We start from the raw sequence: 17,001 nt of genomic DNA, 5'->3' as shown, positions 1-17,001 counted from the left end.
AGGCGTGCAGGCCATAATGTTTTTTTTTCAAGACCGTGCGGACGATAAATAGGGAGCACAGATCGGTTTGCTCAATGAGCAATCTTGTCCTTGCCTGGACTGGTCATCCATCACTTACTTGGGCCTCCCGTTTCCCTCGTGAAAAAAAAAACGTAGCCCGCCCGTCAACTTTTACATAAAAACCCTCGCCTCCTCTCCTAAACAAACGAAAAAAAACAAGAGAAAGGCTCCCTCCCTCCATCGTCACTCCCAAGAACCCTTTTTTCCTCTCCGCCGCCGCCGTCCCAACCCCTATCCGCCGCCGCGCGCCAAGATGCTGGACATCAACCTCTTCCGCACGGACAGGGGCGGCGACCCCGAGCTCGTCCGCAACTCGCAGCGCCGCCGCGGCAAGCCCGTCGAGCTCGTCGACGAGGTCATCGCCCTCGACGAGGCCTGGCGCAAGAGTAAGACCTCCTCTCCCCCCTCTCCCCTCTCCCAACCCTTCCCGGATCCGCGGCCCTGACGCTCCCGCGATTATCCTCTCCGCAGCGCAGTTCGACCTCGACAAGATCCGGCAGGAGCTCAACAAGACCAGCAAGGAGATCGGCAAGCTCAAGGCCGTAAGTTCGCCTCGTCGATTTGCTCCTAGTCTTGTATCCTCGGGATGCTATGGATTATTGGTATGTTGACCGACCGTCTGGGCATGTCGCTTTGCAGAAAAAGCTCGATGCGGCGGAGTTCATACAGAGCACGGAGGAGATCAAGACCAGGCTGGCCGCCAAGGAGGCGGAGGTGCAGGAGGCCAAGACCACCCTCGATGCCAAGCTCGTCACCATTGGCAACATCGTCCATGACTCTGTGCCCGTCAGCGACGACGAGGTGCGTTGAAAGCGCAAACCTTACATTTCATGGTTGTACAGATAAACCAAGAGAATATTATTGGTTTGATTGGTAGCTTTGTGAAAGATTGGGTACTTGTAGTAACTTTTTGGAACTGCTAGCTCCATTTTAGCCTAGTTCCCACTCTCCTGTTTCTGCTGCCGGGGTTTCTACTGCAACTCAGGACACCATACTAGTACCGAAGCATCACTGCATTATGTATTAGTTAGGTTGAATTTGCTTGTATGTCTATTCTGGATGACTAGGTCCAGTTAATCTAAATGTAGAGCGTGTTGTTGATCTCTTCTTCACAGAGCTGATACAAAGCCATCTCAAGTGGTCTAATAGTTCCTTCTCACAGGCAAACAATGCTATTGTGCGGACTTGGGGAGAGAAGAGACAAGAGGGGAACTTGAAGAATCATGTGGATCTTTGCTTAATGCTTGACATTGTTGCTTTGGAGAAGGGTATATATGCTCGAAAACAATCCTCTGTGGCTAAATATTGTTTTCTCATTATGCTTGATTCAAGTTTGATTCAAAGTTCAAATGCATTTTCCTTTACCTACCGACTTTTCTCATGATAAATTGTTTCATTTGCTGTGCTGGTTGGCATTCTAGAATGGCCTTCTGTGATTTTGTTCCGCCTCTCTAACATAACAAACATTTGTTCCGAACATTAGGAGAATAGAAAACTAGCAATAGCTTACCTGCAAATATAGGTTGTCTTTGATTAATTTTTAATAATCAGCACGGCTAAATTTTTTACGGGTCTATCGTCTGTGCACACAGTGCTGGTCCATGCTCTGCTTTAAAGCTGATTTGGCAAAATGTCTTATGTTAGACAGTTTGACTATAAGGAGTAGTGTTCTATGTATTTGACTGGAATCTCTGGTTTCAACTAGCACTGTTGTAGCCCCAACTATTTTTGATTTCAACTAGTGCTACTGAGTTCGTTGTCTTGGCAAGTTGGTCAAACAATTATCCAATTAATCTTTTGTTCTCAGAATGTGGTAGGTCAGATCTTGTTTGCTCTATTATCTTTAATCTTTACTCCTATAGATATTGGAGTTGAGGACGATGATCTGTGTACCACCTTATATTAGCTCTCAGCACTTCAGCAGTTAAGCAATTCAGAAAGAATTTTGTTGCCCTGCGAAGTCTTTGACCCTGGGTATATGAGTTTGAGACTTAAAGACAGTAGTGTCGATATGCAGTAGGGCAAGCTGCCATATTGAGAGACTGCTCTTCATAAGAAAAAAACTCACTTATGTTCCATCGATTTTATGGAGATTGATGTGCCACATGATTTAGACCCATAGCAGCGCTAGGATATTTTGCTAGTCATAAGAAAAATCTCGCTTGCAGTTCAAGAAAGCTGCTTACATTGAAAAATCAACATGTATAAAATGCAAGGGAGCCAGAGGAAAGATACACCTATTTAAAATGTGAATTGTTCATACTCTTGTGTTTGTTTTTATATATCCAAGTGGGTACTGCTTTTTCTTGATCTACAGTCTTTGCTGCCTCTGTTTTTTTCCTCCTTGATAATTGATAGAGCTGCCCACTCAATGTTTGCAGGTGCCGATGTTGCTGGTGGAAGAGGTTACTTCTTGAAGGGCGATGGTGTCCTCCTGAACCAGGCATTAATAAACTTTGGGCTAACATTCCTCAGAATACGAGGTTTCACACCAATGCAAACTCCGTTTTTCATGAGAAAGGAAATTATGGGAAAATGTGCCCAGTTGGCCCAATTTGATGAGGAGCTCTACAAGGTAAGTCCAAAGAAGTGCCCGTCTTGCCTACTGTGATGTTATTAAGCAACTGTACTTTCATTTGTTTGTGTACTGAAATATTAGACCATGTTTTCCAACACTTTCTCGGTTTATGGGCATATTCTCTCTTGTTGTCAGTTTGCCGTTGTTCAGGATGGGAACGGGGCAGGTCGGCCCACCAGGTCGCTGACCCGGCCCAAAATGTCGAGGCCAATGGGTCGGGTGGGTCGGCCTTAAATATAATTTGGGTCAGTAGGGCTGGCACCGAGTGGCCCGATGGGTCAGCAAGGCTGGCCCACATCGTATCTCACGGCAGCTACATGCTAATGACCGTCCTCGCCGATCTCTGTCGTGCGGGTGTTGGTGCCTCCGATCCTGCTTATGTGTAACTCGCCCTCATGTATTTTCTGGCGAAACGCAGCAAAGCTGGCTTCCTGGCTCAATTTATTTCGGCAATACGCGCACTTAAAGAACAGCAAACAAGCAGATTGATTGATTCTGCTAGCTAAGTCAAGTATGTATAAATTGCGGCGAACACATTATTTCTTTTGGCGACTTGTTGCTTGCACAAAGACACTCATGGTAGACGTTGTTGACTGCCTAGCATTATACGTTTTTTGATTATCTTTATTGGTACCGTATTTTGATTTTCACAATATACATACATAGAAATAGCACTTGGAGCAGCCAATCTAGTATGTTTAGGACTATGAATTCTTACACTGATAAAATTTAGATAAATTTGGATCGACCCAAAATACCCAACGGGTCAACAGGGCCACTGCCTATTATTATATGGGTCGGCCCGTGGCCTCTAAAATTGGCCCTAGGGCCACAGGGGCCAGGTCCAAGGCCAGGTCTGGGTCGACCCGTTTCCATACTGAGCCGCCGTATGTTCACACCTTTGCAGTAAGCATCACCCAGTTTTATTAAAATTAACATTCTGTTAGACGGATCAGTAATGGTTTTCAGATTAAGTATTCTTCCAATTTCAGTATTTGAAGCAACACTTGATCATATCTGATTATGTACACTGGTTCCTGATGATCAGTGTTGATTTGAACTAATGACGTTTGAACAGTATTATTTGATCCAACTTATGTAATAGTATGTTCATGACCATTAGTTGCATTTGGCAGGTAACAGGTGATGGAGAGGATAAGTATCTCATAGCCACATCCGAGCAACCGCTATGTGCTTACCATCTAGGTGATCGAATTTATCCAGCTGATTTACCGATTAGGTGAGCAAAGTACCTAACTTTCGCTAGGTTGTCTTTAGTCGGTACGCACTAGTAAATCTGATAATTGACTTTGCCCATTTAGATATGCTGGGTTCTCCACTTGCTTCCGAAAAGAAGCTGGTTCACATGGAAGAGACACAGCTGGTATCTTCAGAGTCCACCAGTTTGAAAAGATCGAACAGTTCTGTGCCACAACTCCAAATGACAATGAATCGTGGGAAATGCATGAGCAGATGATAAAAAATTCAGAAGATTTTTACCAGGAGGTACATATCCAAAGATCTGCAAACCTTAACACCATGTTTATATGCTTGACTATGTGTTCCTGCCATGTGTAAACATTTGTACAATGTCCATCTTACAGATTGGCCTACCATATCAAGTAGTTTCGATTGTCTCTGGTGCTCTTAATGATGCTGCAGCTAAAAAGTACGATTTAGAAGCATGGTTCCCTGCATCAAAAACCTTCAGAGAATTGGTGTCCTGTTCAAATTGCACAGATTATCAGGCAAGGAGACTTGGAATAGGCTATGGCCAGAAAAAGGTAGGATTTCAAATTGATACTGGTAGACAACTCACTCTTATGCACAGTGTAGATCGAAGTCTGATCAGTTATCACCACTTGTGTATGTTCAAATCGCAGAATGATGAGCAGTCCAAGCAGTTTGTTCACATGTTGAATTCTACGCTGACTGCAACTGAGAGGACCCTTTGCTGTATTCTGGAGAACTATCAGAAGGAGGATGGTGTCGAAGTTCCAAAGGCATTGCAACCATTCATGTGTGGAATAGATTTCCTTCCTTTCAAGCGGCCTCTTGACAGCAAACAAGCTGCTGACTCGAAAACCAAGTCTAAACCTAAGGTATGTTTGTCCCTCTGCTTTTCCATTTTCCTGAGATGACACCTAAAGCCACCATCTGAGCATTATTTTTTCCTCTCCTGGCAGGCAAATGCAGCTTGAGCTGTAAGAGGGGCGAACTGAAACTTATTTTGCATTGGATGAGAGCATCTTTTTATTAATCTGTGGGTCGTTTGTAGCATGAACTGAAACTCCATGATGTTGAAGTTTTGTTACCCCATTTTGAATGTTGTGGTTACAATATTGCGAATCCAGGATATTTGCACTGAACTTACCACAAAATATATTACATTAGTATTGCTTTTAATTACTTTTGGTGCACTAATTAATTGTTGTTAGAGACCTCTACCTCTACTATTGAAGTGTAAAATGTCAAGAACTTAAGTTATCTGTTGTTGTGGCTTGTTATGGTTGGGGTTATCACTTATCAGGGTGATGTGTATAAATCTCACTCGTACATGAAAAGTATAGCAGTGGTACTGGTAGGATAAGAGGGATCAAAATGCTAAAATTACCACACCAGGCGTCCAGCCCTCAAACCCAGGTGTGGATTCACTTCCACCTTGACCTGAGCGGTGAATCAATGCCTGCCAGCGAGGCTGCGGTGAGCCAATTAAAGGCGGCGATGGGTAGGGGTGATGGTGATGACACAGACAACAGTTATCTCGAGTTCGATCTCTGTCTTTTTGCATTGGCTCTTGAACTGGAACATAGTCTCAAATTTCGAGCATTGCTTCTGAACTACGTACTACTGAGTATGCCAGGTTACTCTGCTTCTCCATGCTCCAGACTTTCACTGCTCTATGTTACTGTAGCCCTTGAATTTATTCCGACCAGCCTTAGACGTATTTGGATAGTAGCCTTCAAACACCAGGCTTCACAGCAGGATAGCATGTGCTTCTGCCCGGTTACATTTGAAATTTTGAATGAAGCGCGTGCTGGTGTGTATAACTTCCCATCAAAATGGACAGGGCAGTTCAAGCTTACTGCCGATCAAGGTGACAAATCCCACAACGTTTTTGAACCTTTAGAGCATCTCCAGCCGCGTTCCCCAAACCGTCCCCCAAAGCGCGCCGGATCGAGCGTTTGGGGGACGTGGTTTGTTCGTGCCGCGTTTGGGGGACGTCGCTCCCCAGCCGCGTCCCCCAAACGCCGCCCCCAAACATTTAAAATAATTTTTTAACACATAAACCATTTATATCAAATGTAGCATATGAATAAAAATGTTTGCGAGGATTGTTTTCAAATTAAATTACAACAAACAATAAAACAAGTAATCAAATATAATAAATAGGGCTAGATGCTACATCAAGGTGCCACGGTATTTCCTTTGATCCGCCACAAATACTCAACGAGATCAGCTTGAAGTTGCTCATGCACATTGCTGTCACGGATCTCTGCGTGCATGGCGAGAAAATCATCAAAATCTGCAGGCAACTCATGATCAACCTCCGCGAGAGGGCCTTGACACTCATAGGGACCAACATGTGACCTAACATGATTCTTGCGGTCATCCTCGATGATCATGTTGTGCATGATCACACAAGCTCGCATCACCTCCCACATTTGGTCGTGAGACCAGCTTAGAGCAAGTGCCGGACAATGGCAAATTGAGCTTGAAGCACATCAAATGCCCGCTCGACATGCTACATGCAAGCCTCCTATCGCGTAGCAATGTGAGAATTCTTCTGATCTGATGGATTCGAGATTGTTTGGACAAAAGTTGCCCATTTTAGATATATATACCATAGGCTAGATAATAGTCTTTGGTATATTGGTGGTCATTGATCTCATAGTTGCATGGTGGAGCATTCCCTTCCACTAGTCTGTTGAACACCGGAGACCGTCGCAACACGTTGATGTCATTGTGTGATCCCGCCATGCCAAAGAAAGAATGTCAAATCCACAGGTCATAATCTGCCACGACTTCAAGCACCACACTCTGCAATATCCATGACGGCCTTTGTATATACCTTGCCAAGCAAACGGGCAGTTCTTCCATGCCCGGTGCATGCAATCGATGCTTCCAAGCATTCCGGGAAATCCTCCGCGGCATTTTGTGCCATGATCCTTGCGATCTCTTCCTCGGTTGGTCCTCTCAAGTAGTATTTGCCAAACTTTCCCACCACGGCTCGGCAAAACTTGTACATGCACTCAATGGCGGTAGACTCACTCATGCGAAGGTAGTCGTCCTGTGTATCGGCGGGTGTTCCGTATGCAAGCATCCTCATGGCGGCGGTGCACTTCGAATCGACGAGAACCCGAGAACGCCTACGGCGTCGAGCTTGAGCTTGAAGTAGGGGTCGAACTCTCGAACGCCGTGGAGGATATTCATGAACAGCCCCTTGCTCATCCTGTACGGCGCCGAAAATTGTCGGCTCGTGTTGCATCGTCGGCGAAGTAGTCGTTGTGCAACATGGCATGCCCCTCCATCCTCCGCTCGGGGCTTCGACTTCCTTCTTCCCGGCATTGATCCTCCGCGGCGCGGCCTCTTCCTCTTCTCCGCCTCGGCGTCAAGCATGTCCTGGAGGGACGCGATGATCGGCAAATGCTCCCGCAGGTCGTCGTCGAACGCTTGCTCGTCCTCCGGCGAGCGGGGCAACCATCTCATCGTCGCTGTCCATGGCTAAAGCAAAATCAATGGTTAAAATTGCGCCGAGGCGGACGACGCAACAAACGGCGGCCAATCGCGCCTACACGGCAAGTCGTCGAGCACCTTCTGTGCGCGGAGGCGGGGCGGATTTGACGGCGCGTTCTGGGAAGCGCTGGCGACGCGGTGGCGGCAGCACGACCGGCGGGAGCCCCAGCCGCGACAACGGTGCCGACTCTCAGCAGAGATCGACGCCCAAACGGCCGGGAAATCCAGCGGCGGTGGGGTGGGAGGCGCGGGAAGGAAGGAGCGACGAGAAAAGAGGCGCGAACCAACGGTTTATGCAAATAGTCGCCGACATGTGGGAGCCCGCCTCGCTTTTCGTTGTGTTCGGCGTCCCCGGAGCTTCCCTGTGTGACGGGGACGGGCTCGGGGCGCTGGACACCGTATAAGGGCGCGCCGGACAAAAAAAGGCTTTGGGGGACGCGGCTGGAACGCATTTTTCGTCCGACGCGCCCCAAATCCCTTTGGGGGACGCGACTTGAGATGCTCTTAGGCCGTCCTAGACTGTAGGTGAACCCAAACTGTCCGGCAACTAACTAACGAGTAACGACCTTGCCCATTGCCGTGTCTCTACTACAACAACATAGTACTAGTACACATCAGAGGCGTACAAGGTAGGATTGGTCACGAATCATCAAGGATTCAAGTGGTTACCCAGGCGCAGAGGGACCATCACCGAAAATTTATGTATCGACGATTGGGAGGACGGGACCATCTGAAGGTCCAGTAAATGGTACTTAGCAGCCTCCATCAGGCTGTTCAGGGATGCATTATCGGGCATTATCCTTAATCACGCGGGCTATAACACCCGACCCAAGATTAGGGATAGAAAGTGTATGCATAGGATTTAAAAATGTGATCCTACAATCATGACAAGGAAGAATGGTCGGTTAGTTGCGCCAACGTCGTCTTCTTTACGAGCAAATGAATGAAAAGTGGCTGGTTGTCAGGCACAAGTTCATGAAAAAGAGATCTTGTAAAAGGAGTGCAGTTAACCTTCCAAAAAAAAGCTTCATCTCCGGAGGGACTTCAGAATAGAAGCTGCCCATGTTCGCAAATCCAATAATGACCATTCGTCGTTCGTTCACATGGGATTTTCGTGAAATGATTTGGTGCCTACGTTTATGGAGCATGTGTTTCCCTGTAAGAGCAAGTACAATAGATCCTACTCAGCAGGCTACAAGCAAATCCAGCTCAGCAAAATCCTAGGTGGAAGTGAGAGAAGTGATGTGAGAGAAAGGAGCGGGCGCTCCATGTATCGCCGGCGCTAGCACACGAAACAAGAAATTGTAGCTCACATGCAGCCGGGAGCAGACGCTAGGACTGACTAGATGCATTAAAGGCAAGCTTCTTGTGTCTTGCATGCGACCTCTGCCATGCATGAATGAAACCTTTAAATATTTTACAAAGCCAACTTAATAGCCCATCTATTGTACAAATGCTTATTTAGAATGGCTATAAGTGACGTGGCTTGAGGTATGTAGCCGGCAGCTAACTTTGCTATTGTTCTTGCTCTAATAATTTCAGAACCCTTCTCAATAATGGAATGTTCTAACTTCTAAGCACATTAACTACCAACCTCATTCTAATGATTATGTTCCTGTTCCAGAAGCACCTCACTTTTTTCAAATGGATATCAGGAAGGCTTTTACAAATGTGTCACATCAACTAGCTCTTGGTCCGGTGCCTAGGCTGAGAACACGGGTTCTTAACGAAGCCACACATAGGTTAATGGCTCAAGTGGAAGACAATTTTTTTAACACCAAGTATCTTCTACGAGTCTGGCATTTGGGGCTTGGGCTACATGGAACCCGTTTTTTTCAAGAAATTGAAAATGGTTTTTCACAGTTTCAAAAGAATACAAATAAAAATTCTAGAGGTAGACACTGATGTATTATACCATTGGAAAAAAAGCAATAAGAAAGACTTAGTATTTTGGGCCGTGCCAAATTTACAAATATGTGGATCTAAAAAGTGAAAGTACCTCCAACATTTGTCATAATTTTTCATTTTTCTGTAGCCTTGAATATAACGTATTTTATTGTGAGATTTTGCATAGTGGTAGAGTACATCGTTGGCTACATCAAGATTTTTCTTTCAGATTTTTTGAAACTTTAAAATGTTTAATTCGAATTTTCTACATTGTACTAGGTGGTATATATATATATGTCATCACTTAGTCACATATTATGTAGTTAAATGTGAATCATCACATGATTTTAAAGGGTATACATACATTTAATTGTTAGAGACAATACTAGAAGACACTACATTGTATACTTCTATTGTCAACTGTAGATAACATGGATGATTAAGCAAATATCGTCCTCTCAATCGTAGCACGTACCCTACACGTTGACTTAATGAAAGCCTAGCATCCATTCCATTGACTTTACACACTATTATATTTATTTAATTCTAAGGTCTCCTTTGCTTCAAAGAAATTTCATAGGATTCGTGAAGGATTCACTTGCACTCTCTTTTGGAGAAAACTTAAATTCCTTGCTTTTCTTGTGATGCGAAATGCCTTTTCGATCTAACTTTCAATAGTTCTCAAATTTTATTGTAGGATTCAAGAGGACGTGCCACTTAAATCCTCGGTTTCCTATGTTCCGCATTTTGTTTAATCTTGTGAATCAAAGAGGGCCTAACTTTTCTTGTAAATTGGCTTAAAGAGACCGCCCACTATATGAGTATGTGGCGAAGCTAGGGAATAAATCCACTGGGTTCAGTCTTTATTTTATAGTGTAATTATTCACTAGTAAGCAATGGAAGAGATTAGATTAGTGAAGGATACATGTATTTTATTGGGTTCACTTGAACCCAATACTTGTACAGCAGCTCCGCCACGTTTATGTATACTACCACCGTTCATAACACATCCAGATTTTGACAAATTTAAAATATTTACTTATGGATGGATGGAGTATGTAAATTTAATCCATCTAAAGAAGCGACATCATTCATGTGATTCAGGAGCTATCTCACAATTATTAACTTCCACATGGCACCAATTAGCCAAAGATTCAAGAGGTTTTTTCTTTTGTTTTCTGAAATGGATCCCAGACTGTTTTCCCCAACATTGCATCAGCCACACAAGTCCAAATGGCGATGAACTGAGAAAAAGAAACAATCGCTATCAAACTTGACCAATATGAAACCAAACTTTTCGATGGAGATTCTGATTTCAAAAACTGCAGTGCTGAGATTCTGGCCCTTTATCTCAACTTGTTCTTTTCCTCCCCTGAAACCTGGCCAGAGCGCAGCTCTCCACGGCGACCGGCCGTCTGTCTATGAGACTGTGCCTGTCTACTATCACGCTCCAGTTATTCAATGTACGAAACTACGAATAAAAGGCAGAGCTTTCAAAAAAGAAACGGAAAAAGAAGACAAGCCGAAAAATTACAAAGACGCCCTTGCCCCAACGGGAGGGCCCCTGTTCCTCGGTGCCTTTCCCCAGCCATCACGAGAGCCGAGCCCAACCAGCCAGCCAGCGCTACTCCACCACCACCACCCAGCTCCAGGAATCGATCTCCCTCCTCGGATACCTTCCCTCCCGAGCCCTGCCTGCTCGCGGGCAGCTGCGCCGTCTCGCCCAGGGACCCGCCATTGGCCTCCCTCGTAGCCGTCGCCCTCCGGCCGGCCCCCGTTCCCGCGGTAAGTAACAAGCTTTGCTTTCTTGCTCCCCCAATGCCGCGAGATCTTGCCCTGGATCTGCGCCTCCGTGCCTTTCTTGGGTTCCTTGGGCTGTTTCGCCGTCGCATCTCGCGGTTGCTGATTCGGTGGAAACAAGGCGGGTGGCTCCGACTGAGGGGATGAATTAGGCTGGTCATTTCTTTTCATGCCGACATCGTTCGTCTGCTTCCCCCCCTCAGTCGGAGCCAGCAAAGCTGTCGGACGGCGTCACCCGTTGTTTCTCTCGGGCGTTCAGTCCAGTTTGCTAGCTACTCCCAGGCGTTGCTTTCGCAGCAGCAGTGCAGGTACCAAAAACAGTTGTTAGAGTCTGGGTGATGTAACCGTCCCTGGAGGCCTCACGAGTTTCCACATCCCCAGTAATGGTACATGAAAGCCGACTCAGTACCTACCTGGCTGGTGCATTGCTGAAATGAGCGAGAGCGATCTTCTTTCCTTTCCTCCTGCTGCACGTCGTGCTTCTTTAGAAGTAAATGTTTCAACTTTCAAGTGCAGATTGACGAATATCGCGCGGCATTGTCATGGAAAGAGTGTACACGAATCAATCTTTGGTAGAGCATAGAGCTTGGTCCAGTACGTTGGGTGGGAGTTTGAGAAACAGATCTGATCTACCGGCTCTCTTGTCTCTTACAAGCCCAATTAGAGCTTCCTAAAAGCATGGTTGCTTTGAGACAGTCAGTAGTAGGGTAGATTGTTTGAGCTAGTGGAGGTAGCAGCCTGAGGAAGTTCAAACCGAAGCTGGCCGTGCAGTTCTCTGAAATGTGCAGTGAGACTCGATTACATCGCCGTATTACGATTCATGTCAACATCATTCGTTCCCCCTCGGTTGGAGCGAGTATTGCCGTTGAAATTAGTTTTTTTCTCGATATGGGAGCATTGCTCCGGCCTCTGCATCAATAGATGCACACAGCCATGTCTTTTATTAAAAGTAGGGGCGTTAGTTCATTCTGGTACCGCCAGATGATGATTTCACAGGAGCTGTCCAGTTTCAGTTTGTTTACTTGTACTAAAACAGTTGTTGAAGTTTGGGCGCTGTATTACAGTACTGTGCCTGAGCTGAAAGCCTGAGTTCCTACTTCCCAGTAATGGAGCAGAGCAGCACATAAGCCCAAGTTGGTACTCACCTCGTTGGTGCGTAGTTGAATTTTATTGTTGCTGTTGTGTGTTTGCCCAAAAGTAATTGTTGCAAGTATAGCTTGAGGAATTATGCGGCATAGTCGCCAACAAAGTGCAGAGGACTCTTATCTTTAGTACAGGGTACACATTGTCACCAACAAAATGTGGAAAAATCAATCTTTAATAGAGGGTAGAGTTAGTACATTGGGTGGGAGGGTGAGAAACAGTTCCCATCTGTTCGCTTACCGTATAGTCTTATATCTTTAAATTGGAGCTTCTTTAATGCATGGGTGCGTGCAGTTAGTTAGACTCGGTTACGAACTTACAATCTTTAGAAAGCATGGCTGCTTTGAGTTATAGGACTCGGGGTTAGAATGTTTGAGCTAGTGGAAGTAGCAAGCTCAAGAAGTCCAAACCGAAGCTGGTTGTGCAATTCTCTGAAATGTGCAGTAAGACTCGACTACACCGGAATGGCAACTGCAGTTTCATGTCAACATTGTCCATTACCGTGCAGTTGGAGCCAGTATCACCGTTTAGTCAAGGGGTTAATTCATTCTGGTACCACCAGAAGTTGTTTTCACAACAGCAGTCAGGTTTCAGTTTGTTTACTTGTACTCAAGCAGTTGTTGAAGTTTGGGTGCTGTATCACAGTACTGTGCCTGAAAGCCCGAGTTCCTACCTCCCAGTAATGGAGCAGAGCGGCACATAAACCCAAGTTTGTACCGACCTGGTTGGTGCATTGTTGATTTTTTGTTGCTGTTGTGTGTTTGCTCAGAAGTAATTGTTGCAAGTATAGCTTGAAGAATTATGCGGCATAGTCGCCAACAAAGTGTGGTCGACTCTTCGTCGGCACGGGTCCTGCACATCTTCTCCGGAGCTGCCAGTTTTCTGCGCGAAGGGTCGACTGTTTAGCATGGACCAACGTGGGCTTCACGAGGGCGCCACGGTGAGGACCTCTCAGGTGGTCGTTGTTTGATGAAGTCGGAGTTGCTGGCTCGTGGAGGAGTGATGACAATGACATCGGTGGGCAACCTTGACGATCGACCTTGTTTTGGTGTTGTGTTGGTAGCTAGGTTGGCCGGGTGTGCCCTCAAAACATTCGTTTCTTGACAGCTGGCGAGGGTAGTTGTGATGGTTTTTGCCCGGTTTTCGCCTAATAAACTGGGCAATGCTCTTCTTAGTTAATGATATGAGGCAAAGCTTTTGCCTCCATTTTAAAAAAAAGTACATGGTACACATTTTCACTGACAAAATCTAAAAAAAATCAATCTTTGATAGACGGTAGAGCTAGTACATTAGGTGGGAGTGATTTCCCATCTGTTCGCTTGCTGTATAGTCTTATATCTTTAAGATGGAGCTTCTTAAATGCATCGGTGCGTGCAGTCACTAAGACTCGATTTCAAATTTGCAATCTCTACAATTATCAGCACGAGGAACTTCACGAAAGTAATTTTAGTTCTCTGAGCTCTCCTCTGAGAATTGCAGTACGGCTTGATAAATGTTTTGACATCATAATGACAACTGCAGTATTACCTTACTAGCCGTAGGAGTATTGCTGCGGTGACATTGTTCCTCCTAACTGAATTTTACAAATATCAAAATAGTACATGCCCAAGGGCCTAGGAGTGGGCTACTCAAATCTGTTCTATGGGTACATACTAAGAACTCTTAGCATTTTCAAGTAGTCCAGAAATCTTACATTCATACCGTGCAGCTAAATCTAATGCTCACGTTGTGATTAGATAGCTAGCTTAATTGTTTTCATTCCTAAACTTGATCCTTCATATATTGATAATCTGATTTAACCATTTGAAGGAATATGAAACTAAGGACAAAGCGGCCTGGATGGAAGTCCCTTGTGCCTCTGCAGTTGAGCAGGAAATCCGCCATGCGGTTCTTTTTGTTTCCCAAGGTTCAGGCATCCGGTCAATCGCCAACTGATACTCCGGTTTATCTTAATGTGTATGATTTGACACCCATGAACGGCTATATATATTGGGCAGGCCTTGGTATATTTCACTCCGGCATTGAAGGTTCTTCTCTCTGCCATAACCATCTTTTGTTAGTTACTGTACAACCTGCGCGCTGGTTCATTTTATGTGTTATTGCATTTCTGTTTCTAATTTTTAGATCTAATAGTCAAATATATCTGTACTGGTCCTATATATTTACTGGCCATTTCACCTGAACTGTTCAGATCATTTCAAGTTATCTGGCTCATCATAGCTAACATAAATCATCAATAAGGAACCACTTACATACCTTACTTTCTCCAATCTAGTTGTTACTTAATTACTCAAGTATGCACTAGGTAAAACCAAACGCCCCTACCTGAATGACCCATGTCGGCATAGCGGGATTCTGGGTAATAAAAGTACTTCTAGTCATCGAGATTTCTTGGTCGTATTCAATATCATAGAAATTAGCATGCAATGCTTTGGTCATTTCAGCTAGTACATATTATTGCATAGCGTATATAAGCTATATCATGTACTCATTCATGCTGCCACTGATGTAACAAGATCATATTACCACATGCACGTACACCTCCTGATTATTAAATTCTAGAGACAAACAGTGATGATTGCCTATGTTGGCCTTACTATTCAAATATTATGAAATGGAAGAAATATCTTAATATCTCTTGACGTTCATCGGCCTTTTAATATGACATTATGACTTAAACTTCTATCCTTCTATCTGAAATGGGTAGTTTTAGAAAGGTGACCAAACAAATGTTTTTGGAGATCTACATGGATATAAATGCATCTCATAGACATACAATAAGGATGATATCTTGGGTCCAGTGTTTATAGGACATGCTATTCGGGTAAATATTTACTTCTGCTAGTCTGCTGCACAAGAAGATGGATGTTTAGGACTCTCCTTATAGCTTTTGTAAGCTTCAGCTTAGTCCTCCATTTGCATCTGCTTGTGCAAAGATGGAAAAGGAAATTAAGTGAGACATGGTATTTGAGTCCAGATGAAAACAAAGAGACTTTATCTGCCTCTTCTGCTTTCTTGTCTTCATGCAAATTAAATTGGGTAATTGTTTTGGAACGAAAGTTCAGAAGTGATCTGAATAAGGATGTATTCTGATTGCCTTTCTTTTACATGTGCAGTTCATGGGGTCGAATATGCATTTGGAGCACATGATTATCCCACGAGTGGGGTATTTGAGGTAGAACCTCGTCAATGCCCTGGTTTCAGATTTAGGCGATCGATATTTCTTGGTACAACGTGCTTGGATCCTATCCAAGTTAGGCAGTTCATGGAGCTGCAGTCAGTAAACTACAATGGAGATACTTACCATCTTATCATGAAGAACTGCAACCACTTCTGCAAAGATATGTGTTACAAGTTGACCGGCAGCAAAATTCCCAAGTGGGTGAATCGGCTCGCCAGAATAGGTACCGTACCTTTATGCAAGTGATGGTGCTTATTATTAGTTGTTTAATAGTTCGGTAAAGCTAAAGGTTGTTTTGATAATGATGGTTGCAGCTTAATGTGCATAGTCAGAATGCACTGAGCACTCTCATAGTTACTGCCTGTCATTCTTGCTCACTGAATTCCGTTTCCACTTTAGTTTCCCGAATTGTAGCTTACCGAATTGTCGCATAAAGTTGTACTTTTGCGGTCACATCACCTGCTAGTGCAATTCATCAGTCTTCACAGCAATGGGACTTGAGACTTGACTGATTAGAAAGAACTTGAGCTGAGTCATGTGCTAAATAAGTAAATAGGCATTTCATTCAGCTCGCCAACTTTCAGGCAGTATGAAAACTCTGACTTTGTAGCTTGAGACCATGGTCCATGCATTTAGAGTTGTAAAAGAAATCAGATTCTTGTATATGTAGACTATAGTTTCCGCTTTTCATAGCATTTCGTTATTTTTGTGACGTTTCTTGCTATGAACTGGGGTGAACCGAGGCTTAGCCCGGTGGTTGGGATGGGCTGATGCATCCCCGCTCCCAGGTTCGAATCTCCGCACTCGCAATTTGGTGTCGTACAAACAATCACTTGTAGTAAAATCACAATGCTTTGGTTTTGTTCCCCTTAAATCCAAACATTTTTATTGTTGCTGTTGTTGTTATGAACTGGGAATTCATTTGTGTCATGTATGTCTACAGGTGCCATTTGCAACTGCCTTCTCCCGGAGTCACTCAAGATCTCCCCAGTCGGCCACGACCCTAATAGCCAACCCGAAGATTCGGAGAAACGGCGACTGCGGAACCCATTGAGCTGCTTCTCCTCAATCTCCAGCCAGAAACAGCTCCCGTCGTCCTCCCCTTTCCCTCCCTCGCCCGTGAAAGAGCCCCTTCCGAGCTGTTCATCGAAGAAGTCCAGCACCGGGTCGCTGAGGAATAGGTAGCCAGCGTAACTTTTGGTACCAAGTTGGCTAATTCGGGCCGCGGCGTATCTTGATGGTACTGCCATGTGCTGTCATGGCTGCCAGTTAATTTTTTTCGTCGGTATCAGCCTAGCGCTTCCTGATGTTGTTGTTGTATCATGTAATCCCGGTGACAAAGTGTTGCTACAGATCTCATTTGGGTGTGTGGATTCAGCTCGATTCCCACCCACTCGTGTACTTGTGATAGACTGGACAGAATGGATCTGTATATTAATCCTCTATTCTTTAAGCTGTGGAAGTCTCATCATGCCTAATGTCTTCCTTGTGCCTTGTTTCTAGAGGCGGAAATGGACAAAACTGAGTGGTGTCACATTTGTTTTCATATTTTTTTTGGCGAAAACAAAAATGAACACAGAAATATCAGAAAAAAATAGAAGCAGATATTGTCGAA

General features: G+C 44.7%; 2 protein-coding genes across 2 annotated transcripts; both read left to right on the top strand.

The window, feature by feature from the left end:
• The first annotated feature begins 270 nt into the window (after positions 1–270).
• LOC124701626 (serine--tRNA ligase-like) lies at positions 271–5,044 on the top strand. Its single transcript, XM_047233718.1, has 10 exons — positions 271–446; positions 532–602; positions 700–861; positions 1,223–1,328; positions 2,442–2,635; positions 3,775–3,878; positions 3,961–4,144; positions 4,243–4,422; positions 4,522–4,740; positions 4,825–5,044. Exons 1-10 carry the CDS (start codon positions 314–316, stop codon positions 4,837–4,839), a joined length of 1,368 nt encoding a protein of 455 aa, XP_047089674.1. The 5' UTR covers positions 271–313; the 3' UTR covers positions 4,840–5,044.
• Positions 5,045–10,971: 5,927 nt separating this feature from the next.
• Positions 10,972–16,797, top strand: LOC124696144 (deSI-like protein At4g17486). Its single transcript, XM_047228915.1, has 4 exons — positions 10,972–11,047; positions 14,015–14,232; positions 15,322–15,609; positions 16,330–16,797. Exons 2-4 carry the CDS (start codon positions 14,019–14,021, stop codon positions 16,569–16,571), a joined length of 744 nt encoding a protein of 247 aa, XP_047084871.1. The 5' UTR covers positions 10,972–11,047; positions 14,015–14,018; the 3' UTR covers positions 16,572–16,797.
• Positions 16,798–17,001: the final 204 nt, after the last annotated feature.

This window comes from Lolium rigidum, chromosome 3 (assembly GCF_022539505.1).
Source record: "Lolium rigidum isolate FL_2022 chromosome 3, APGP_CSIRO_Lrig_0.1, whole genome shotgun sequence".
Lineage (NCBI taxonomy): Eukaryota > Viridiplantae > Streptophyta > Magnoliopsida > Poales > Poaceae > Lolium > Lolium rigidum.
This window is presented reverse-complemented; position numbering and strand designations above follow the sequence as displayed.